The following is a 26,106-nucleotide window of genomic DNA, read 5'->3' as shown; positions in this document are numbered from 1 at the left end:
TTAACCACAGAGGTGACAGATCTAAAAACACCAACATGAATCATATCTGTAACACTCATTTGGGCCCCACATTCATAAACACAATTTTCACACTGGTTCTTTTATTTGTAGAAACATTTTTCAGATCTAATTATATTCTGCTGGTTCAGCCAGTGATTCATTAATCCAACAACTGATACTGCATGAATGTTTTATTGGAGAAATTGTTGCTATAACTGGAATAAAATGTGAGTAACCTCTGCGCTTCAAAAACACCACAGACACTATCTATAGCTCACCAACCCTGCCCTCCAAAAACCCAGTTTCTACTGAAATCCAACATGCCACTTGTTTTTATATCTGTGCTGATGAGAACAGGCTCTATTTATTGGATTTTGTGTCTATATTGGGTCGGAGGAAAGTAAATAAATGAGTTTCTTGATTATGGCAAAACTTCAATTAATGGTCCAACAACAGAATGACAAATAAGGGCCGCTGTGAGTAATCTTCTCAATTTTTGGTAACTATTTGAGAGCATACACTCGACTGCAGCTTAAATAAAACAGCTCTATTGAAGCTATGGCAACACACAACATCCATCCTATACAAGCCAACAATATAGTGCTAAAAGCTGCAGTTCCTCTAATGACCACTAGAGTCTGGCTCCAACAGTGAGTCAGTCCCCATAGACTCCCATGTTAAAATGTCCAACTTTACAGCAGAAATAAACATGTTTACTGCCTGGTACAAAAACAGTTTTGGTCTCTAGAGCTAATTTCCTCCTTCATGACATCTGTTTATATAACTCACCTGTTTACATTTTATTAAGGCTTAAAATTATGTACAATTGAAGGTGTGGCCTCTTTGAGTGACAGGTGGGTGAGCAGCACAACCGGCATGCACAGATGTTTCCGCTCCACACACACACTCCGCACCCATTTTGGAATTAGCTGTGAGTTAGGTGGAGTCAGGCACTGCCAAGATGGTGACGGCGGAGCAGCTCACTCTGAGCTTCAAAACCACTCTGCCAAAACTTATGCTTATGATCGTATAAGAATGGAGGGTCTATGTGTGTGAAAACTGTGGCTATCAACAGCTTCAACAGAAAGTTAAGTTGACAATAAATTGGACCGTCACCTGTGTGGTGAACATGGCGATGTGATGAAACTCTCCACGACCTCCTTGTTTGACCGGAACCGTCAGGAAGAACCTGTTGCCGTCTTTGGAGAACACCGGTTCTTGGTTCTGCAAGAAGCAAAGATGCATCAACTGCACAGCATCTATCACCTATCAACACATTCCTATTTAAGCCTGGATCCAAACATTGGGCAAAATTCTTCAACCGTGTCTGATATTTATTCATTGTTGCAAAAAGGTGTGAAACATAATTGTACATATGCCTTTTTCAGTGGCTTCCATTCCATTAACTGTCGATTTCGACTGCATGAACATGAACTAGATAAAGATGATGATGATGATGATGATGAGAGATGGGCAAACATCCTCCACAGTCAAACAACTTTTTTATCCTGAAAGTAGTAATCTGCAACAATTTCATACAAATGTATTTCCATTCTGCCTCTGCTGCGACTGCTGACTGATGTAACACTGAATGTGTGAATCCATTTCCAGGAAGGGTAATGAAAAGTAAGCATGACCAGCAGAGAGAAAGCAGCACCATGTACCATCTACTTGTAACTCAAACAGGGGCTAAAAGTAACAAAGTGCATTCATGCAAGTGCTGCACTTAACACAGCACTCCACTCACTGATTTCACACATGAACACCAGTTTACTTATTATAGCGAATACTACACTTGTCTGTGGCTCTGGATGGGCTCTCACAAATCTGAGAAAATAACCCTGCTGATGTCATAGTGATGTCATCAGAGTTATCTGGGACTGTATCTGGGGTTTTAAATTTTACAACAGGAAAAGCCTCCATTACAAACTGGAGACATGGTGTTTGAAAGATATGAGTTTTTGCTCGGTAGGTAGGGTTTAACTGAAAGTTGCATTTAGTTGCTATTAGTTGCATTATGGGAAATGTAGGATATAGTGTTTTAGGGGCTTGAAGCATACAAGGGACTAAAAGTGAAGATATCTCAGGATGAACTGGTGCATATATTTTGACGGTTTTTAAAAAAAAATCTGTTTCTCTTTTTCTGAGTAATTTTGGGGCATATGCAGACGTTTGGGCAGACTGGAGACTGTGGGGGCTTCAGCTTGTGTTTTTCTTCATGGGGGATTTTGAGGTCTGCTATGGATCCTTGTCCTGACGTAGGAGACAGCATCTCCTCACTGTCACTTTCTTGACTGACTGCATCCAGATATTTAGCAGAATCCTTTCTTCCCTCTGTCCATACAATGTGTCCTGTCCCTCTGGCTGCCATGAAACCCCAAAGCAGAATATTTCCACCCACATGTTCAACAGTTGGCATGGTGTTCTGTTCTCCAGACACACCTTTGATGAGCTCAATTTTAACTCCATCTGTCTGCAGTACTTGTTTCCAAAAATGAGCAGATGTCACTTTGCATAGCTCAGACGGTGACTTTCGTAATGAGGTCGAAGGTAAGGTTTCTGTCTGATGCCTCGTCCCTGTCGACTGTTTGTGCATCAGCGCTGCCCGGTGAAGTTGTGGGCCACCACTCCCGTGTCAGCTAATCCTTCATATGGGTGTTTTGCTTCGGCTTTCTGCCCAGCTGTTTCCTCTGCAGGTTTTCTTGGTCTTCCATATGTTGTCTTGACTTCCACAATTTGCCTTAAGTACAATTTATAAATGACATTTCAGACAATGGAAACTGCAAGCTGGAAGCACTTTGATATCTTTTTATAGCCCTTCCCTGCTGTGTCGGCATCAATTAGCTTCACTTTACTTCCTCAGTCAGTTTCTTGAGGAGGCCATGTTGTTTGTTAACACAAGGTTGAAGAGTCTGAGCTCTGGATTTGTCATCAGATTTGTTATCTGATGACCTAATCCTTGACCTGCCTCACAAGATCTAAAGAGTCAAAAAGGCTGGTAATGATGTTACCAAGTAGAATACAACTGATGTACTTTCATGCTTGTTAATGTTCGTTTGCTGCAGGTGTTGGATTTAATTCCTTTCACTTCAAAAATCAACTAAATATATAATGCACTTACTAATGTCATGGGTGCCTACAAATGTACTCAAGTACTTTAATTCTGTGCAGTAATGGAAAAATAAAAAAGTACACTTACTCACTCTGAATTATTGTACACCACTGAAGAATCACAGACATGAGTTACATTTAAAATTCATATATAAATATAATCTGTCTGAGTCTTCACTTGTTTGTTCATAAAACTGCTTCAAAAGCTCAAACAAACTGGCTTCAGCAGTAGTAGATGCGCCTCTACCGTCTGCACCACTAACACCGCCAATGCTGGGCCGTATCTATGGAGACGCCATGCGGCGTGCCGTAAAACTGTCGTAAAACGTGAGCAGCGCCTGCTCACGATCACGTTCATCATTTGTAAAGTGATTCGTTCGGTTCACCGTTCACTAAAAGTGGTGAAAGTCATGGTTCAATAAACAGCGTTACAACAACATCATAATATAACTCTGACAGGGGTTAGTACTTTTACTTTTGACACTTTAAACACATTTTGCTGGTAATGCTTCTGAAATCAGGATTTTTACATGTAACGCACTATTTGTATGTGCAGCTACTTTTACTTAAATGAAAGAACCTTCTTCCACCACTGATTTTCTGTTACTTTATACACTACTCCACCACATTTCAGAGGCAAATATAGATTTATTTCACTACATGTATTTAGCAGTTATAGCTACTAGTTTCTATCCAAATCAATATTTTGATAACCACTAGTGAACATGTAAATAATACATGTAATTACCAAAAAACAGATCAAAATTTAATCCATCTTGACCACAAACTACATGAAAATGCTGACCGATATGCAACTAATAATAATCCAATAATTAAATATTTAACACTAACATGAGCCTTTATGGTTGCATACTTAATAATTTTACATGACTTACTTTTTTACAAGACTTTGACTTATACTCATTTTTGCTTATTGGTATTGTTACTTCGTGTCCAGTAACATCTGAACACTTCGTCCTCCGCTGAACTTGGCCAACAGAAAATCACTGCCAAAGAAAATCATCTGTCGCAAAGTGATGGAAATCTTATTTAACCTCATGAGATGTTTTAACCACATCCAAATCAGCAGATGTTCCTGCTGTGCATTGAGGCAGTGCTTAACTGAATAGTTCACATTTAAAGTTGAAAGATGTGTAACTGAAACTGAATATATCTCTCAGCCAGTAACTCTAACACATTCTCAAACGCAGATGGAGAGAGTTTACACAGAATGAGCCTTTGGCATTTTCAAGAAAATTGCTGTAGATCTGTCGAAGTCTTACGCGGTGATCTTACATAAAAATGCATTTGCAAAGGCTCTCTCTCTGCACTGACACAACCTCACAGTTGGTAAATGAGCATCTCGCAGATTACCACCTTAACAAATACAAGCAGCTTTGTGTGCCAAGGTTGTCAAGTGGTTAAATTACCCACAGCTACAGCCAAACATGTACGGCTGCAGGGCTATACGATCAAATCCTGTCAGGAACTTTCTCTCGTCTGCCTCCCTCTCTGTAAATAAAACAAGCTGAAGCTGAGAGCAGACTGCGCTCGCTCGTCTAAACACAGCCAAAGTGACTGTGTCTCATTCTGAACTCAGTAACAGTTCAGATTATTATTTCATCACATCTAAATGGAACTAGCGACAGTGTTTGGCTTCGGCCTTGCTAGCTTTTATTTGATCTCAGCATGTCCATAGCTCTCCTGAAAATACTAGTGCAAACAGTGAGGTCAAGGTTATTTAAATACTTCCCAACAGTGAAAACACCATAAAAAGCTCAATTTGAGCTGTAATTCTGCATGTTTTTTTTTGGATTAGTTCTATAAATTGAATAAAAACACTAATTTAAATGACTGCATCTTTGATTTTCAACCAGCCACATACACCCAACATTTATATTGTCTGTATCTCCCAAGGAAGACTCTGTTCTTTGCTTCTAAATTCAGCATGTTGCCGAGCAGCAGAGAGGGCTGAGGTTTCAATGGTTTCAGAGTCTGAAAATTATCTGCTGTAGAGAATGGCGACATTCAGACCAGTTCAGACCTGTTCAAACCTGTTCAGACCTGGAATTAACATCCGATCACAAGTGGTCAGCTCTAAGTTCAGGTGTGAACGCACCCAAGACATTCAGAGGTGGTCTGGACCACATGTGACCTCATTCTTTTAGCAGTGTGAACATGAATGTGACCTGAGCCACATTGAAGGACAGACTGCTCTACTGACGTCCTCTGACACAGTCTGATTGGTCCCAACAGTTTCATCATCAACCCAGTGGTACCGTTTCAAATGGATAAAAACCTGATTTCAGTGTAGAGCTGAGAGCAGCTCAAAGCCTCCGTGCCGCTCTCTCTCTCTCTGTGTGTGTCTCACACACACATACACACGAACACATCGTGCAAGGACCCGTGTGTCAGATTGGTTAAAAACAACAACATACATGTTTATTGGTATATAGAGCAGGGAAGTGAGATCTGATCACAAGTGGTCACTGGAGACGCATTTTAAATCCAGGTGTGAACTGGTGTGCTTACTGCTGACCACTTGAGATCAGATGACTGAAGACGCATGTAAATGCAGGTCTGAACAGATGGTCATCAGGAGTATGGGGAGTTTTCCTGGTCGGCCGCTGAAAAATTTGGAGACAAAAAAAAAAAAAAAAAAAAACTGCAGCTGAAAATCGATTGTTATGTGCCTTGATTGACCGGAGCACAGTGTTGTGCGATTACTGGCGGGGCCATGTCCGGGTCCGCCCCTCCCCCTTTCCTATGGAAGAAGAATATCTCGGCAAAGACAAATCCCTGAGACCGTGCAAGTCCGCCCCCGCATGAGTCCTTGTGACTGCTGCTCAGCATGTGTTTGTGTGATCAGGTGAACAGAGTCTTCCTTCAAGATGCAGACAGTACTGAGGAGTTTGAACATACAAATACACTGAGATGAGATGAAAAACTGTCACACAATTTGGAAGATACTGCGTTAGAGGTGTCATTTAGTGAAATTATAGGCATATTACTACAGACCCACAGGGAACGCAGAGAACCTTACCTGCTTGGAGAGCCAGAGCTCGGAGCTTTCTTCATGTCTCTGAAAAAGGAGTCAGAGGAAAATGTCAGTCTGGTGTTTTATTCACCAAAACCATCAAAATCCTCTCATCTTTTACAGCCTTTCCTTTTCTGGTGCTGCTTTTCTACACAGAGGGTTGAAAACTGTGAACAATGGAACAGAATTGTAGATGCAGTATAATCACATTGTGTCGAAAAATGAATTTTCTATTATGTCAGCAATATGTGTGGAAAAGTGTTATATTGTTTTTTTGTTTTTTTTTCATATTTTTCACACTTCAGTGAAATGTTTTCCAGACAGAATCATCTGTCACATAATGGACTCCTTATTTTGCTGTTTATTTTAACACACCACTGGGGATACCACTCACGGTCTGGGCGCCTCATTTCAACCCAATATGCATGAGCGGGAGCCAGAGTTTTGGCAGGGGATTCTGGATGCTGTGTCCAGGCCCGAGCTAAGCCGCCTCTTGGCTTGGGCGGCGTGTTTGTTCCTGCAAATCACACCAAATCAGGAGCCACAGCACCGGAGAGCAGCCTGTTGAGTCCCACAGTTCAACTGCGGGGTTAACACCGCTCTGTGTCATCCAAATACAGAGACAATATGGACGGATTGTGCTCCAGCAGATGTGCTGCGATTTTCACCAAAGATTTCTCACAGCCAAATAATTAGTAGTTTAACAGACACAACGGTTCTGGCCAAACTCGACCTCTCGAATCCTCTCAAAGTGAAGTGTCGTACTGTTTAAAAACATAGGACTTATTAAGACTAAATACAACCTTTGTTGTTTGTCCGAACATGTTTTTGTACCGTCAGCATCCAAACCATCCAAGAAGCGCTCTAATTACTGCCAGAGCTGAGCAGCTCTACACTGCAATACAAGAAAGACACTGCCACGTATTCACGTCTTCCATATGATGAACTGCAGCGGATGTGTGCTATTTATTTTGCTTTCGTACGGAAGCCCTGATAAGCAAGTGAATATACATTTGAATTCACTTGTATAGCATGTTGCATTCACTTAAGAATTAAAAAAAGCAGCTCTGTTCTTCTGAATTAATGAGATAATATCTTAGTTCTGAGATCAAACAGAGCATTTTTTTCTCACGTTAATACATTGTGCTTCCATAGCAACAGATGAAATTTTGGTTTTTTGATGTAGATTTTTTGGTTTGTTTGTTTTATTGTTTTGTTTTGTTGTTTCTAAGAAGGAAGTGTGAAATCTTTTAGTCCTGTTTAGACTGGGGTAGTGGTGCACTTCAGCCTCCTGAGGACAAAATGAGTATTACAGAAACAGCACAGGTGAAGAAAAAACACATTCACCTGTGTTCACAGATGTAAAAAAAAATAAATAAATAAAAACTAATATAAATTAGAAACAAATTCACTTGTCTCTCAGAGGTTGTTCAACACACACACAAAATAAAAGTGTTTTACTTGCCTTTCAGGGCTTTCGTAGCCTCCATCTTTAAACATAATAAATATGTTTGTGGCCGACATGTGGACTGTATATTTTCATACAGGGTTGTTGTTTTGAAGCACTAAAGTCAGAGACTGAATTTCCAGCCGTCTGACAGAGTTGTTATTATCTTACACTACATGTCTGTCACTACAGCTGATGAAATCAGCATCAGTCCGTGGTCGCTGAGTAGAAATGAGAAAAACTGTGTTTGTTTATTTTCCGTGTGAAATTAAGGAGTGGTAAATCTTACTGCGGAAAACTGTAAATATGTGCAGTGTGAGAATGAAAAGCTCAACAGGCGTGGCAGCAGTAACTAAAGGGAGGATGGAGCTTAGCGGACAGTCAATTTAAATCAATAGTTACTGAGAGAGGGGGGGAAGCTCTCCAAGCTAGCGAGACACAGCTCCACTGTGGCAGCAAATCCCATCACAGCGATTCTACAGAGGGGATTGATTTTGAAGCAAAGTTTTACAGTTTTAAAAACTGGTGTGATGCGGTATTTAAATGTTCCATAGATTTAATGAGGTGCTGTCCAATCATTTCACTGAACTCCCGTCGACTCTGATTGGTGAGGTTTTCATACCTGCATATCATGTTTAATTTTTTTCCTATCATCTGGAACACATTTCCTCAGGTTCGTTCATGATGCTTTTGGTGTTTTTGAAATGTTTTGTATCTCAGTATCTAAAATAGTTGTGTGCCTGTGCAATGCTGATAACACTCATCTGCGTAACTGCTGCGAAGATTAATGAGAGCATCACCAAAAAAAAACTCAAGGTACCTCTACTTTCATGAATAATAGATGCCACTATTTTTTGCCAATCTTCCTTAGATCCTCTTCGCAACAACAAAACACTTGGCGGATATAAAGAGGGAAAATACTCAAAACAACTGCTGCTCACGAAAAAGTAAAAGAAAACAAAAGCAGGGAACAAACACATGACAAAAGAAATCAAATCAGAAATAATAACCAAAGATTTGTAACCAGGCATGATCAAATATAAACCTCACAAAGAGCACTTCACTGGAGTTTGACCAGCGCTGGTTGAAGTAAATGTGGAGCGTTATGTTGCAGAACACAGGGAAGAAAAATTCCACATGTATTCAAGTGAGTAGTAAAATACACAACAAAAGACTCTCCATTTTCTTGTTTACTACCCAAGGACACACTTCTCTCTCTCTCTCTCTCTCTCTCTCACACCCAAACAGACAGACACACACACACACACACACACACACACGTACCGTGACGCAGGCTCCGGTTGTAGTGTCACACACAGTTAGGATGGAGATGTTTTGGGCCCGGTTCAACCACCTGACAGATGTCTTGGTCTTGCTGATCCACTTCACCATGGTCACATAATGTTCTCTATGAAAAAACATTATAATCACACTGGTTATTTCATGCCGCTGTAAAATGAAGAATGGATACTATGGAAGCCTAGAAGATGCTAATTATTTATATCACATTAAGATGCTTTTTCTGAGCATTATCTTGAACAGATGTGATGTGATAGTTATGTTACCATGAAACAATTATGTTACCACTTCCATGTTAGTGTCAAAAGAGGATTTAAAGTACTGGGCTTTGTTATATTAAAAAAAACTGCAAATTACTGACATTGAAAATGACAGTGGAAAGGCTTTTTTGCAGTTGGGAATTGAACCTGATTCCCATTTACCCATTACTTCAATGTCAAGCTGTTGCTTTTCTTTTGTCGTGTCTCTTCTGGCCCAGTCCTTTCACGGCACAAGAGATGTCTGTGACTTTTTTTTTTTTGTGCACAAAGAACATAATTTCTATGTTAAGACAAAGTGAACATTTTCCATTTCTTTCTGCAGCAGAACTCGGTCGGTTCAGCACAAGTCGTGTCAAGAGACAGTAATGGCAGGAAAGAGTCCTGCTGACATAGACTATACTTTCATCTGTGAAGTTACAGGAGAGATTTATTAACATCTTTCAGATTGAGTTCTAGGTATAGACGTGTGTAATGAGATCTCTAAAATATATTAAAATGAGAAATACAGTTGGATTCATTGTGAAATAACAATAAAAAAAAACGTTTGGTGGTTTACCTCACCAGAACCATGGTGGGAAATGTTGTTTATCCTTCATTATATTAGCTCTTAGCTGAACTGAACTGAAACTACGGCTAGAATAACTGCAATGCAGGGGCACAGCAGGCTGCAGTCCACAGAACTTCCCAATTAAAACATGCAAAGTGTCTTGTGAAGGATAAAGAATTACCATCTGAAGTTTAAAAATGTAAGAAGTATCTGACAAAACAAAAACGCAGCCCCTCTCACCGTAGTTTGAGCGTCTCTGGAGGCATGAGCTCCAGCGTGTGCGTCGGCCCGTAAAGATTCACCACATAGAGCTTCACCGCCGGGTTGGGTTGGCCGGCCTGTGTGCACAACAGCCCAGATGTTAGACATGCTGTAAAAGCCTCACATGACAAAATTCTTCTATCCAAAATGGCGGTGTGACTTACGATGGAGCCATTTGGAATGAATAATTAATGGAGAGCAGCCCCTTTAAAAAGCCCTTTAAAATGCACACACAGTTAGACAAATATGCATATGCATAAACATGATGCAATGCAGAAACACTTCACTTAAGCAATTGTAAATTACAGTCAGGAGTTTGCATTCTGTCAGTAGTCTCATTTGAATGTTGTTCTGCCTACAAATCCAGAGAAAGAACATCCCTCAGACATTATGAATCTGTTGAGATCAGTGCTGTGTGATGATAAATGAATTCTAGAGGTTCATTTTTTTATCCTGTGTAGTCGTTTTCTTTCTCGCTGTACAGTACTTTGATTTGCTGAGCTTCCCAAACAACACTTGTGATGATGCGCAGGGAGAGTCCTACAGAAAGACCGGGACACAGAACAACAGGTGTTGCTTTCAATCAAAGATGCTGCTTTGTGATAACCGGGTTATGTGTATGATCACTGCGGCGCACGGCATTCAGTTCAAGTGGCGTAATTAATTCCCTGCCACTGTGACTGTGTAATGTCGCCCTGTATGACCCAATGTTTGGTGGATAGTGGCGGCACGACACGAACTCTGAGAGACTTTTTTCCTTCTTTTTTTTTTTATTTAGCATGCTGCTTTCACACTGGGTTGAAAATGTAAAACTGCGACATCAAGCTGTTACAATATAGTATAGGGGTAATAAGAAAAATAAACAACCAGAATATCCAAGCACAAATAGAGTATTTGAGAATCCATTTTGTGGGGAACAGGTATTACTTCATACCGGCTTCAGATAGATTCTATGTTTTGTTGGTTGTACAGTGGATAAACAAAATTACTCTCACAGTAAACTGAACTTTCCCCCACATTACACCCGTATGACACTTAGAAAGGGAAAGTGTGTGGAAAGTACAACCTTTGTGAAAAGCCTAGCGTTTTTTTACCCGCCCCAGGACTGAAGAGTTAGCCAGGACTGTAGCTACGTCTGGTACAGCTCCTCTCTTTGTATGACATCAACTACGTCCTTCACAAATAAAATGTAACAAACCAAACTAAAATAAACTTCAACACTGAGAATATACAGTTTGTTTTGTCTCTGAGAGTGAGATGAGGAAACAGAAACCTACCTCATGTTTGTGCAGTACAGAAGCTGTTTGCATGTTTTGCTTTTGCTACATGGCTAACGTGAGCATTGACAGCTGTTTACTCATAAGTCCTGACAAGACCTTCAGCCATTGTTGTATTTACAAAACAAGAGGTTATAATACGTTTATGTTATTTGATGCTGATCTCACGTTTCTTCTAGACTGGTTAGTAAACAGCTGATGATGCTAACATTGGCTATGTAGCGATAGCAAAAAACTTACAAAAAGCTCCTTTATATACAGGGTGGAGTCAGACTGTGCTTAGCCTCAAACTGTCACTGTAACGTTTCTGTGTGTACAGATGAGTTACAACATGCTAAGTTAGTCAGCTAGGTTGATTAGCCAGGTTAGCTATTCCCCCCTCTCTCCAGTCTTTATGCTCAGCTATGCTAACCACTCTCTTACTCCAGCAGCTCTGTACTAAAAGCAGAGACATGAGACTTATTTTGTCATCATCCTCTTTAAAAGAAAGCAACACAGACAGGTTGTTCTTAATTTGCTGCAGGACTAGACTGCACAGTGACATGTACGCTACGGTTTTCTAAATAACGCTGCTTACCTTGGGGTATGGGTACTGCTTTCCTTTGGGGTATGTCATGCCGGTGAAGCGAGGTAAAGGCATGTTGGGCACCAGACTGTCGTTGAGAACCAGGAAGGCCAGTCTCTCTCCGTCAGGTGACCACCAGTGTGCCACGTGGGTCTGAAGGATCTCCTCTGTTCGGAAGGAGATGCACAATGCAATCGTGCAATTTAAGGATAAAAAAAGCAAGATTTTCACTGTCTTATGACACAAAGTCACACGACATATCTGACAACAGGCACTTTAAACCACTATGTGTAGAGATTTGTTGCAATTTCAGTATTTTTGCCACTGGGGCTAAAGTTGGACATTTTCAAATTCCACTCATAGCAGCTCCGAGTATTCTCCAGCTGTACATTGACCTTAGGACCCTGACACTTTATGCTTTACTTCGTGTTTCAAACTCTTATCGATATTAAATCTAGAAGATGTAAAGAAATAAAGAAAAAGGTTAAATGGTGTCAATACCATCAGAAATATCTGTGCATTGTGATAGCAGCGAAAAGGTCAAGTTTCTGAACTGCCTTTAGTTATATCTTGTGCAGAGGCGTACACAAGATATAAATGCTTGGGGCCCCGAGGGCAAAAAGGCCCCTAATATTCACACATTTTGCAATGACAACTACAAACTACTTCTTAAAACTCTCATAAAGTCATTATACAGTTCACTGCATGTGAAGCGTTTGGGGGACATCTCTAAATTGTAGCTTCTGCTAAAAATCTGCATGTGAGGCATTTAGGCAACATTATGTAAACTGTAGCGTCTGCCATACAGCGGCGTCTTGGTTGGTTCAATTGGCTGTGATGGGCTTCTGTACCTGCGGCCCCACAGAGTCTAGGATTGCCACTGACCTTGTACATGACACTCATATTCAGTTGATGATGCTGATCTGTCTTACTTTGGTAATAACACAGGTCACTGGGTATGTCCCGTTGGATGTACTCTAATAGTTATGTCATAGAAAATGCAGTCTTATTTAATTCTTAAAGGTTAAACACAGTCGCTCGCTTCCTGAAGTCCTGAAGAACCAAACACACTGAAGTGGAAAAAAAAGCTGCAGTAATAAAAGAGGTATTATATGACGTTCTAATTTGGGGTCAGCCATCACTGACTGTTAAATTATTATACTTAACAAATTTATTTAAGAACAAAAAAGGGGAATGAAGAAGACAAAACTGCAGTGAGGATATTGCGGTTGCTTGTGTTTTTTAGATTTAAAGATTTACATAATCTTCGCCTCTCCAGAGAGATGGGCCGAAGTGCCTGAGTGTATGCAGTGTGTGTTCTTTTAAAGCACATAAAACGCCTTCATCCAGTGGGAGATCTAGATATGTACTGGAACAAACATGAATATTTAATCACTGTCTTTTCTAAGGTAATGCTTCTAAACACAGGCATTTTCAGTTTAATGAGACAGTGTGTTAACACTTTGAAAATATGGTTAGATATTATCATTATTTGTACCTCAGCTGTGTTTAAAATCCACTGTGGCTGAGCCAGTTTCTCAACAAGTCATTATCTGTTTGTCTCGGTTTCTTCAAATAGCCACCGGGAAAAAGGTCTAAAAGTGCACGTGTTGGCTGTTGATATGTACCTTCATAGAGCCAGTCAGCAATTCCATTGAAGATGACCCCCTCCTTCCCTGAGGACGTCAGCCTAAGGGAGTTACTCTTGACATCAGATTGGTAGTAGATGTTGTTTTCAAATATGTAGATCTGTGGAGACAAAGCACACGGTCACAACAGAGATCTTACACGGTACGGGTACGGAGCACAGAAATGGTTTACATGGCTGTAAAGTCAGATTCAGATTTTGGGCTTTGCACAGCCACTGGATTAACCATTATTATATTAAATACACACAGTATCTGCTCAGGCATCCAAAGTATTCCTTTAGGATTAAAAGGTGCACGGCGTTGTCAGAAAGCCATCAAGTGATTAACTCCAATGTAGTGTAAAGTGTATTAGTGGAAGTAAACCTGTTACACCACTTAAAGTCCCAAAACCAGAATCATCTACATCAGGAGTTTTCAAATAAACTGCACCGCTCTGAATGCACCAATCTCCTCTTTCATTTATAATTGTTTTTGATTTTTAGGTCCACAGATTTTCATCACACAGTAAACAGCTGTATGTGAATGGTGAGAGTGGAGAGAGAAGAGCGGAGGACCATGCTGATGGCACATCTGAGCCCGTTTTGAGGGATAATAATAAGTGTTGCAACTACAGCTCCCATTATGCATTTTTTTCCCTGCCATGTAAGCACGAAGTGTAATGGAGTCAGTTAGGTGTTGGCTAAACTTGAGCCCTGTTTTTATACCCTATGTTTGTTTACATTTTGGAGAACGGACAACGAATTAGCCGAATTAGCTATTAGCAGTTCCTGATGGCATCGTACCCAAAGACTTTAACACTGAAGAAAACTTGAAAACGTGATGATTCTCACTCATAAGGAATATCTTTCTTTCTTTGATTTCTAAGCTTCATAGGTGTTTGGAACAAAACAGAAAGAAGGTCTTTTGTATTGATTGTAGCACCCAGCACGCAAGAAGTGCTACCTACATTTCCTTTGCAACTTCCTTCTTTTGAGTGACATAAAACAGTGACCCAATATCTGTCCATGAAAACTTTACAGAGTTCTCAAAGCCCAGCAACAAGAGAGGAAGTAGAGAGCAGCAGTACTGTCCACTATATGTGCAGAGCTGCCTACATTTCCCTGTAGAAGAAAAACAATGTTGAACTTATTTGACACATCAAACAAACACTAGAGACTCTCTCAAAGTTACACAGTCCGTCTCAGATGGAAACAGAATCTGTCCTGAATGCCAGAAATATGTGGCCTGATGTGATCTTAAATAAAAATTCATTAGCAGAGGGGCCTCTCCCTGCACTGACACAACCTCACAGTCAGCTGGGCCTTCTGCTGTCTGACTGCAAGGCATCAAGATATCATCAGTCCAGAGGGCGCGCTGGGCCTGGGCTGAAAGGTTCAGATTAATTCAGAAATTATGATTTAACAGCAGACCCACTTCAAATGCACCGTCTGCAAGAAGGAAGTTCTCTGCTAAACTGTGGAGCGTTTCAGGTTTTATTCTCTACAGGTTTGATCAAATTATAGAAGCTGAGAATGTCTCGGAGATCTCAGCACAGGGAAAAAGGAAAAATCAGAGAGCCTTAATGTAAACAGTTGTTTTCGTACGTTACCACCACAAAGACTGTTGTTGAGATTCATTGCATTTCCTCTGGATGACATTATTTTAAATAAAAACAGTATCAAATAGTTCTTTACATAAATAGTTTTGTGAACTGAAAGTCGTTCCTTCCCAGTTACATTTGAACATTTCTGAATCAGCGTCTGCTGAAGCTATTGTGGGAATCTGAGAGCTTTCACCATGACCTTGGCTTACAATTAAAAGATAACACCGGGGTTGTTCTGTATTTTATAAATGTCAACAAATCAAATGAAAAGACTATAACCAACAACATGGTAAGAATCAAAACACTGTAACTTATAGCCTATTGTTTGCTTCTGAAGACATTATTCCATAACAGTGCAGGTTTTAGATTCAGACTGATACACATTAAGTTTATTTCCCCTTAATGAACTTTGATACATATATTGTTCTTTGGGAAAACAAACAAGAGACAGTTATAGAGGCTTAAAGCTGCAGCAGCTGTTAACACAACCAGTGTAGAGAGGAGCACTGCTGCACATCTCCAGAGAATGGACAGGTGGGGGCAGGAGCACACCGGAGCTCACTCTGATATTCATTAATCAACTTAAGATATTTACATGGCTAATGAGATCACGCAGTCTACATTCAAAACCTATAAACACCGTATTTATCTCCATGATGCAGGTTTTCTCTCTCAGTGTTTTGGTGAGTGTGTGAAGCGGTTTCAGGTGAGACGCGGAGTATGTGGCGGTCACCGAAATGTTTCTCTGCAGGTCCCAACTTTTCCGCAAGAACACATCTTTCGAACCTAATTTTGAGCTTATACAACTGTCACAAATGACGGCCTCGTTTGTCAGAAAGAACTACATTACCCATGTTCACTATAATGAGGGAACAGAGAATACTAGTTCATGGGATCAACTCACCGATTCTAAAGTGGATCTCTATGTTCTTTCTGCATGAAGGGCTGATTATCATCTTACTTTTTTTTTTTTTTTTTTATCAGGTCAGTGTGAAATGTTTTGTGTGAAAGTCAAAATGGATGGAAACAGGGTGATACATGTAGACATGTATTTGGGAAGACCTCATAAAAAGCTCTTAAACAGGGCTGTTGCAACGTCAGCTACAGGGAGGTACTGACATTCTTTTTTGAGACTTTTTTAGCCTGTATTTATTTACATGTGTGCAAACTGATGCAACTAAAAGCATGTCAAATTAGCAGTTTCTGTTTGTAGTGTAACCACAGAGAAACAGACGGATATCACTGGATTAGTTGCAGAAGAAAAGAAACCTTAAAAATGTGATGATTCTCCAGCAGGTTCTGAACCCTCTATTTATTATTTATATTATTATCATCTATTTATTATTTCTAAGATTATTCACGGACGATTATTCACAGTGGAGATCAGAGACAATGAGATCCCTGTGAAGTGTAATTCACACTTAAAGATATCAACTACAAAAAGGTGTAAAATATTTGACTCAGATTCCCATCATGCAGTATTCCCTTCCTCCCCCTTCGACTCTCCTGCTCACCCCCTGGAGGCCTCTGGCTTCATCCCGCCGAGTGGCCATGTTTATTGCAGACCACATGCTGCAATTTCCTGATAGTTGCAATGTTGTGCTAATAGTGCTAATAGTGCTAATAGTGATTACCTTTGTGAAATCCCTCTGACTAAAGGTGACTGAAAATACAGGTGGATTGAAAAGATAAGAGCAGTCTATTAGAAGACAGACAGAATGATTTTTCACAGAATAATTCACAAAAGATCAAAGTGGATCAAATGTGATATAAATAGAATTAAAACATAATTAGAAAGGTGTAAAGTGGGAGAAATCATCATTAGACACCTCTAATTCATGATCTGTATGTGACTTTCCGGCATCTTCCCAGCGAGAATGAACAAATTCCCACAGAATCACCAGGCTCACTTACAGCCTCTCTCACAAAACACACGTCGTTCTTTCCAAAGATGCTCTTCTGGCTAATGACGCTGTGTGTGCCACTCGAGAGCTAAAAAGCCTTCACATCTGTCTAGCTCTCTTATCACCATAATGACTTCCTAATGGAGTCGCGTTTGATTTATGCTTAAATGTTCCACATTGAAATTTGCAAATATGGTCAAAGCAGCTTTACTCGGCTTTAGCCTTTTTAGCTGTCAACAACAACAACAAGAAAAAAATCCTCCTAATGTGTCAAGTGTAGATAAAGAAGAGGGTGTGAGGGAAGGTATGAACGAAGGTATGAAGAAGTGAACATTGAGAGTAGAGAGGGGGATTGTGGCACTGAAGCCACGCAAAGCACAGAACAGGACGAATGTTTTGCGTCTCCACAGTTGAACTACACAGGCAAAAGCAGAGAGACACAAACACAGAAAAGTGCCGTGACACTTGGTGTGTCCGTTCATGTGGCACAATGTCCTCCACGTATAAAACAGAAAAGTGCACTGTTTCATTTTCCCTGATCCTGAAATGTATTAAAGCTAATTCAGGTGCAGTGAGGTGGTGCTAAAAGTCTCTCACCAGCTGTTGGCCCTGCACTCCCCAGGCAGCGTACTGCAGGACTGAGTTCACCACCTCAGGAGGATCCAGCTCCCAAACCTCCCTGAAAGGAAAGACAACAAGTGAGTCTTGGATTTCATTTCAGCGCATGTGTTAACGGATCAGAGCGGATACACTGACTGTGCAACACGTCGGCGTCTCGTCTGTTTCTCTACTTTTCTCCCAGGAAAAACAAGAGGAAAGGACCTGTTGATGTCATATTCACATCATACCAGCAACATCACACAAAACTGACACCTTCCACTATAGTCGTATGTGTCCAGGCTGAATATGAAAGCGGACATGAAAAGATATAAATACATTTCTGAACCATTTTAGCAGCTGCATGTGTACACAGACATTTTAATGCCGTTTTATGTCACAATTAAATTACAAATCCTACAACCTGCAAACTTTATGTAGAGCCAGAGCAGCAGCAGCAACGCACACGCACCGCATCCAGTGTGTTCCCGGCTTAATAGTGTCACGATGTGTGGAGGTAAGTTGGACCCAAATGCAGTCAACACAGGGGAATGGGGTGCAGAATGTTTAATTAACAAAAAAATCCAGACAAGAACCTGACATGAACAGACATGAAGACACAGCAACAGCGGGAAAAACAACAGACGAACCGACACAGACAAAGGGAAGCACAAAGACTATATAGACACAGGAGGCGAGGTGATTGCACACAGGTGAAACACATTAGGGCGGGGCAGACAATCACCACAGACACAGACTGCCATAGCAAACCATGACAAATAGTGCCGGTGATTGGCTATTTATTTACACGTACACGTTTGAGCGAGCGAAGAGATTGAGGTTAAAAATAAAACTAACATTTATACCGTAATGTTTATTTGTTAAAGTATCGCTAAGAGTCGAGCTAGCAGTAGGCTACTGAAGATACTCAGCCCTGCCTGTAATATAAACACAGCACTGGCCTTTAATACAGGAGTGGAGTGCAGTTATTGAGTTAAAACCAATGTGGGAAAAAAAGTTGTTAAAACTGTTTTTCCCCTTTCTTATAAAACATGTTATGCATCAGTTTCTCTTGGTTCAATCGACAAGCAGGTGAAAAATTCAAATGAGCACAAGTTGGTAACGGACTCACGGCCTGGTGACTGAGATAAAAAGAAAATCGCAGAGTGGCGCTCTGAAACAGCACGGTATCTGAAGAATTAATCACAAAACCTCATAGAATAACACTCATGTTAGAAAAGGCGAAAAAATCCCATCAACTGTATCAAGCTTTCATCCTCTCTGATTAGTGATGGGAACCCTGCTGGGCCCCATGACTAACGGGAGAAGCAGGGTGTCTGTGATTGATCCAGAGATCCAGCAGGACCCTACAGACTAGCTGATCAACTGATCTGGTCTCCAACTTTTATCTCAACTACACATGAACTTTTCATGGGTGGTATCACCGGGTTGGACCAAATAACCTTCATGGTTGTTCAGGGTTGGAGGAGTTGTTGGAGGCGCTCGACTGTGACTCCTCCTCCTCTTGGATCCATTGTCCAACAGATTCGAAATCCTGCTCTGCCGCTTTTCCAGTAACTGTACACCTATTCTAGGTTGACTACGTATTTCAGCTTTGTGTATTTTTGACTCTGGTGAAAACACAGCAGTGTTGTCTATTTGCATTGTTGAAGACTCAATTAGTGTTCTCCAGTCCATTTTGACTGTCCTCAATCAGCTGGAGAATCCTTTTTTCAACAGCCCCGCCAAATTTAAATAACGTCTTCAAATGTAGTCCTGTCCCTGAACACGAGGGGCCCTCAGGCCCCAGCTTGGGTCCACCAGGCAGACAACCAGAGAAACACCTGCCTTTTCCTTCATGCATGTCACAACATGTTACGAGATAATGAAACACTAAGTTTTTCTCACTCAGTTCTTACTAATAATGTCACTGCAGTACATTTTCATGTTGTTTTTTTTCACCGGTGTCAGGGTTTTTTTCTAAAACTGCTGACGAAGACACAAACACTCACCGTGTGTGAATGTTGTAGATGCTGTAGGAGGCCATGTAGGAGTGACGGTAAACCTGCAGCGAAATCAACACAGAGAAAGAGAGAGAGAGAGAGAGTTAAAAAAGATGACTGTCTGAAACATTAACGAGAGGAGCAGCAGAGCCACAGATAATGACATCATGACAAAAAGCGAGAAGGAGGAAGGCATCAGACAAAGCAAACTGCTGGCTGCTCTCTGTGATAGAATCTGTAGACAATGCAATTTGCATGGGTGACAGCTGTAGGACGAGACATTTTAATTCCATCTGAGAAGCCCATCATCGTCTAGTGCCTCTGCGCCGAAAGCTCGGGAGAAATGGAGACAGAGAGAGAGAGAGAGAGAGAGGCATTCAAAGTGACAGAGGGGTGCATGTAAAGCTGTCTGACCCCCCCATCCCCTCCCCATGGAGAAGCTGTGCCTGACATGATAATAGACCTCTGACCGTGGCGGGTGATCAGGCACAGGGACGGGCCACATTTTTGCATTTCATCATGGATATGACACTTATGTATTCAGCTCTGACACAGAGCAGAGGAATATATCACAACATGCAACTCTGATGTAGAATTCACCACTGCTAATACAAAGGACTCACAGATGCACCTGATTACTTGCTATTTATACTCTGTCTCTCTCCTTGGAAAGTACACTTCAATCTAATTTGGGCTTCAGGTAACTGCACATGATAGATAGATAGATAGATAGATAGATAGATAGATAGATAGATAGATAGATAGATAGATAGATAGATAGATGGATAGAAAATTGTTTAATACCTTCTTCCATTGCCATTTGAATCTAGAGAGATGTTTGATTGTTCGTGAGTGAGGAAGACCAGAGTGCAACTCTTTATAAAAATAATAATGCAGACATATAATGGGAGACATAAACGCACAGTAGGCTCCATATTAGTGGATTGTGTAGCTCTGCACTCACAAACATAAGCACAGAAACGGATGTATCTCCTCAGATGGATACGAGCCACAGAGAGGCAAGTGTAGCCCACCAAGGAGAAACCAGAGCTATCAGCGCCTTTTCATTTTTAGCAAGGATGTTATAGCAAGAGGTATTACACACCCCAATGGCACAAATGAGAGCTTGGAGTGCTCCCTGGTACACCTCGGGGAGGGGCGAGCCAGAGGCTACAAGTGCTCTACATCCTCTCGGAAGGTGTTGTCCGAGATGGAGTTCATTTCGGACCATTCTTTCAGGCTGTCCGTCCCTGCGGAGGCTAAGCCTTTTTCTTTCTACAAGTGTGTTATGCCTGCTGGCGCGCTTGCTTCCCAGCACACAATGGCAGGAACATGACTTGACTTCCTCAATAAATTGGTGGACTTGGTTACAGCTGTCTGTCTTTACACTCACAGAGCTTATCACATTTCTTAGGAAGGATATTCTCCACTATGTCAGACACACTGTGTATAAGGAGACTGCAGGAACAGAAGCAGCGAAGCCAGAGTTTTATTTCATCATATTCCTTTTTAGTGCAGTGATCATGTTATTATTGACGGTATTAATTTTTTGTTGTAGCTGCGTTTGGGTTTGTGAAACAAGTTGGAAACACATTAATCATGAAGTTACAATCGTAATAAATTGGAATATAACATTAGCTCTGTGTTGTTATGCTGTGCATTTCACTCATGTCATTGTCATTTAAGTCATGTTATGTTAATGTAAAGCCAGCAGTGTGACATCAGATCAGTTTTTCAGCTGATGGGTGCGGGCATGCAGGGTCGGGGAGGATCAGGGGGTCATATCCACAGATCTTTACGGTTTTTCAACTGCAGTGAATTGTGTGGATTCCTTCTAAAGTAAGGGATTTGTGAGCCGGTGATCCTCTGTGCTGCTTTAATGGGCCTTCCTGTTCTCAGACGTGCAGCAAGGGTACTATGTAGTGATGTAGTGATGCCCTTGTAATGGACTCAATGGTACATCTGTGGAAGATTACCAACAGCTGGTGTGGGATTTGTGCTTTCTTCCAGCTCCTCAGGAGGTGAAGCCTCTGCAGATCTTTCTTGATCATGGCGATCCATCAAAGGTCATGGCTGATGTGGAGGAGGAAGCAGAAGCTCTGAACAGCCTCCGCTCTCTCGGCATCGATGCTGAGGGAATGGTGGCCGTTGTTTTTCCTTCACCTCTTCAAGATTAGCTCCTTTGTTTTCTTTGGGGTTGAGAGCGAGGTTGTTGTCCCACAACCTCTTCACTGTAGAGTGTGTAGCGGACATACCAGGCCTGGCATCAGTCACAAGCCATTAAAGAAGTTCATTGTAAGGACATGCAGAGTTATGGATCCATAATTGACACTTTGTTACTCTTCCCACCATCAAACTATCAAATCGATTGGAAACAGAGACAAAGGACCCCTCTTCCACAAACAGACCATGCTTTTAGCATGCCAGAGAGATCCCAACAAGCCCAAGGGTCAAAGGGTCAGCTCCAGAGGAACAGTTAACAGTTTTCATTATTATTTTCATCTTTATGATTATTACACCTTGCATTTACTCTGTAGATAGTAGTTTAGTTAATAAACTCCTTTATTTACACCCAGTCGTTGTCCAAGTCATGGCTTCCGATATGAGATTGATCACATTAATCGATGAAATAATTCATCAAATCATTGTTGTCCTCCCTGAGGACTGGTGCCCCCTTTCAACGAGAGCAAATTCTAAATTAACGCTATGAGTGCGAGTCGTTGGATATCAAGACAGACTCTGACATCCGGAGGGAGCTTTGAGTAGAGCCGCTGCTCCTTCACGTTGAGAGGAGACAGTTGCGGTGGTTCAGGCATCTGGTTAGGATGCCTCCTGGGTGCCTCCCATTGGAGGCTTTCCAGACACATCCACCTGGTAGGAGGCCTCGTGGTAGACCCAGAACCCACTGGAGAGATCATATATCTCATCTGGCCTGGGAACGCGTCAGGATCCCCCAGGAGGAGCTGGGAAACATCGCTGGGGAGAACGATGTCTGGTCTACTTTGCTTGTCCTGCCGCCACCACGACATGACCGCACCATCTTGTTTGTTTCCCTCAGAGGAAGGTGGAAATTCAAACACAACTAAAAGGAAAGTGAATATTGGACTTACATTTGCCAAGTGAAAAACAAAAAATCAAATTCTGCTCTGTCTGCTGAATGTGTAAACAAGTAACTGCTCGCTAATAGTTTCACCATATCAACTTAAAAGGCCATAAGCTCTGACTGTTGTGTTAACAGCTTGTTTCCATGGCCAACAAGACGCCCAAAAAATCAGCTTGTGCAGGTTTAGGTGTTGCAGGAGTAACTACAGTATGCTGCCTCTCCCATAAATGTGAAGTATTCCGCACGATACCAGGTTTATGTGCCAGTGTGAATGAAATCTAACCCTTGCAGAGTATATCACTATCATTTTCTCCAAAGCCCATTTGAAGAAACAAAACGGTTAATGAGGCTTATGGCAGTTAGAAAGACATTATACAAAGACAACAATGAGGCTTTGGATTCCAGCCTAAGCACCCATGCACAGCCCATCGCAATAAGGTGGAACATCAATAATACAGACTCTTGTTCATACCAAAAGTAAATTGCTGTTTAGAGAGAAGAAGAGGATTCACCAAGCTCCAAGTGACTCATATCGACTTTATGCAGAGTATGCACATACTGAACGTACTGCAGTTGACACAGGGGGTTGAGTGTGCTCAATATAAATTTGGAGGCGTTATAACAAATATCTCTCTGTGTTGTGGAGAACTATGCCTGGGAGTAGAAACTGATTCCCCAAGGTGCTTTTGACGCATTTCTCAAACTTTGACATGTTGAAACTTCCTAATTTTCTGCCATGAAATATAGACAAACCCTGCACACGCCCCACTGAGCCACCAACACTCCATTAAATTAGGTACAGGGCTGATATTGGTACGGTGACCTTTGTCGCAGGCTTGATGATAAAACAAAAAAGATTATGACATTTTCAACACTCTCACACAACAGTGGCTGCGAAGATGAATATAATGCCCAAAACTAATAGTATGGGAGCAATATAAATATATATATAACAAGGTTAATCCTTAGACACGCATTGTGACCACCTCTGATAATATGATGAGGCTTATTGTTTTATAGCATTTAATCAAATCCAAATCCTTTTGAATCCTTTATCTTATTAGTACTAGCTTTCAACATTTGCCTGCTAAGTTAAAATATCTTAAACCTCAGCTTTGATTTTGATCTGTAATCACCTTTTCTTGGGTGATAAGACAAAAACACTATAAGTTTGAGTAGCTGAGTAATTAACATACAACCTGTAAATGAAAATCTAACACCATTAGATATGGAAAGGTGAGTAAAAATGAGGTAAAACTGATTGGAACTGAATGACAATCATGTTTTAGTTACTATCCTGATTAATAGTAAGAAAAGTCCTTCTTTTTAAATGTTAAAAAAGGTTTGTTATTTTTCAGTTCTTCCCATCCTCTTCCACTGACTCACATCATGGTTGTAGTGCTTCAATTATGGTCACAAATCCAGTCTCAAGATGTTCTTTCAATTGTCCTTGAATCGTCTCAGTTTTGTAGAGTTTGGCTCCTTGGTTTTGGGTAGTCCAGCTGTCGAACTTGCTAGCTAGCAAATACGATAGCTTATTTATGATTTACCACATTGGTTCATATGAATTGTTTTAGAAATTAAGTTATTCTGACACTCCAGTTGTGCCAGTTGTCATTAACAATAAATGATTTTGAGAGGAACACCTGACATCAACTTCTGGCCACAAGCTTCCAGTAATTTTATAAACTACAAAAAGCAGTAAGTTACTTTATCTTTCACTGAGGTACTTTCTGAAACTGTTAAACATGGGGTTCACTATCTATATTAGAAGAGTGATTATCTTCTATGGCACTTAAAAATTGAACGGTTGATATTGATATTATGATATGATATATGATATTAATATGTTAGCATTTAGAGCTACAGCTCAAGAGATGTTGAGATTGGCTCTGCTTTATTCTTCCTCATTCTTTTCTCTGCTTTAGGATTGTCTTTACAAAAAGGTAAGTTAGTTTGTAAAGTTGTTGATATCCCTGGGGCTTGTGGGAAAAGGTACAAGATCTGAAAATGACATGGAACAAGATCAAATTATAGTTCTAGAGTTATATCTAAATAGTTATTTCTTACATTTTGCTATGAGGGAATTGCTTCATCATCAGTGAATAATATTATATAATTTCAAAATAAATTACAATTGTTAAACTTTCTTCTTAAAGGTATATGTCCTCTGGAACAGAACCCAGAGTTCTGCTTTCACTTCAGTTCTCTATAGACAACAACGTAACAGTATGTGCAGTCCCAGGTGGAATCATTGTACAACATAGGACTATAAGATCTTCTGTGCAGCACAAAAAGAAAAAAGAGAGAAAAAAAGCACAGACACTTAGAGAGTGTCTCGGGAGTGTCACCACAGAAGAAGTGTAACCGAGTCTCCTCCTCTCGCTCTCAGCATCAGTCCACTCACAAACCAGGACAGAATCGATCGCCAAGTGGCAGCAGCTCCCTGGATGGATCCGTGCGGCGGTAAACATGTCAGCCAAATGGCTACCAAAGAAACTCTAGACTTTAATATATGTGCTGTTGACATTGTACAGCATCCTGACACTATGCAGTTGCCACAGCAACACTGCCTCTAGGTGCACTTACAGGTATGAAGCTTTGGTTATTGAACTTTTTCACCTTCATGTTTGTGACACTGCACTAACTTCCCATGATGAAAGGCCTGTTTGGAGACTTTGCAAGAAACACACCATCAGTCTGGTTCTGAGAGATCTCGAAATATTTCATCTGCACGGCAAGGGTTATTCTCAAAGATCAAAATCTTAAACTTCAAAAGGCTGCAACTTCTTTGATTTAACTAAAGGATTATTCTAGAAAAAAAAAAAAATCATCCATAGATTAATCACATAAACAAAAATCAAAACACATAAACATATAGGCAATTTCCTTGAAACTTTCAACAGCAATCTTAAAGGAAATCTAGGAGACTTTATTTTTTGTAGCTTTGACCAGTGTTTCAATCGGTTATCGCCTTCAGCCATGCCCCAAAGCCCCGCCCACCCGGACGCTCTGTCCAATCTTGTCTGACTTGGTTTCTCTGAGTGTTTACCTGAAATCTGCTATATTTTTATTTGATCACTCAGAAAACAGTGAGCCAATCAGAAGAGAAGCTCAGAGCCTCCTCTCTTCTGATTGGCTCACTGACCTGTTGTTACTATAGCTCCAGAGAGAAGCCTGAGAGAGGAGATGTAAGCTACATTGAGATGGTTTTGGGTTCCACAAATATATCTTCTTATGGATCAACACTTCAAATAAAACACAGAAGAAGAGGAAAATGTGTGACTTTTAATAAAAACAGGTCCAAAGGGGCAAGAAACACAAGCTTTCAGACCATAGGCAAACAAAAACTCTTGTTAGCAGAGGGAAGTATTTGGATTAAAGAGTAACTAGATCCACAGATTCTGCTCGACTGTAGACGTGGCCTCATGGACTCGTTGTTTGTGACGGGGGGGGGGGGGGGG

General features: G+C 40.9%; 1 protein-coding gene across 1 annotated transcript in view; it reads right to left on the bottom strand.

Annotated features, from left to right (window-relative positions):
- The window catches only part of dpp10 (dipeptidyl-peptidase 10 (non-functional)), a 225,759-nt gene that overhangs the window by 20,013 nt on the left and 179,640 nt on the right, over window positions 1-26,106 (bottom strand). Inside the window, exons 6-13 of the mRNA XM_087176994.1 lie at window positions 19,549-19,601; window positions 17,537-17,618; window positions 13,433-13,553; window positions 11,817-11,971; window positions 9,942-10,039; window positions 8,880-9,003; window positions 6,155-6,193; window positions 1,117-1,224 (exon numbers count right to left, since the gene is read on the bottom strand). Of these exons, the coding sequence (XP_087033120.1) occupies window positions 1,117-1,224; window positions 6,155-6,193; window positions 8,880-9,003; window positions 9,942-10,039; window positions 11,817-11,971; window positions 13,433-13,553; window positions 17,537-17,618; window positions 19,549-19,601 (780 nt within the window). The remainder of the gene's footprint in view (window positions 1-1,116; window positions 1,225-6,154; window positions 6,194-8,879; window positions 9,004-9,941; window positions 10,040-11,816; window positions 11,972-13,432; window positions 13,554-17,536; window positions 17,619-19,548; window positions 19,602-26,106) is intronic.

Source organism: Seriola lalandi, unplaced genomic scaffold, assembly GCF_002814215.2.
Source record: "Seriola lalandi dorsalis isolate HSWRI2012SDOR001 ecotype SW California unplaced genomic scaffold, Sedor1 jcf7180002054576, whole genome shotgun sequence".
NCBI classification, from domain to species: Eukaryota; Metazoa; Chordata; class Actinopteri; order Carangiformes; family Carangidae; genus Seriola; species Seriola lalandi.
The sequence above is the reverse complement of the archived record's forward strand: the minus strand, read 5'-3'. Positions and strand labels throughout refer to the sequence as shown.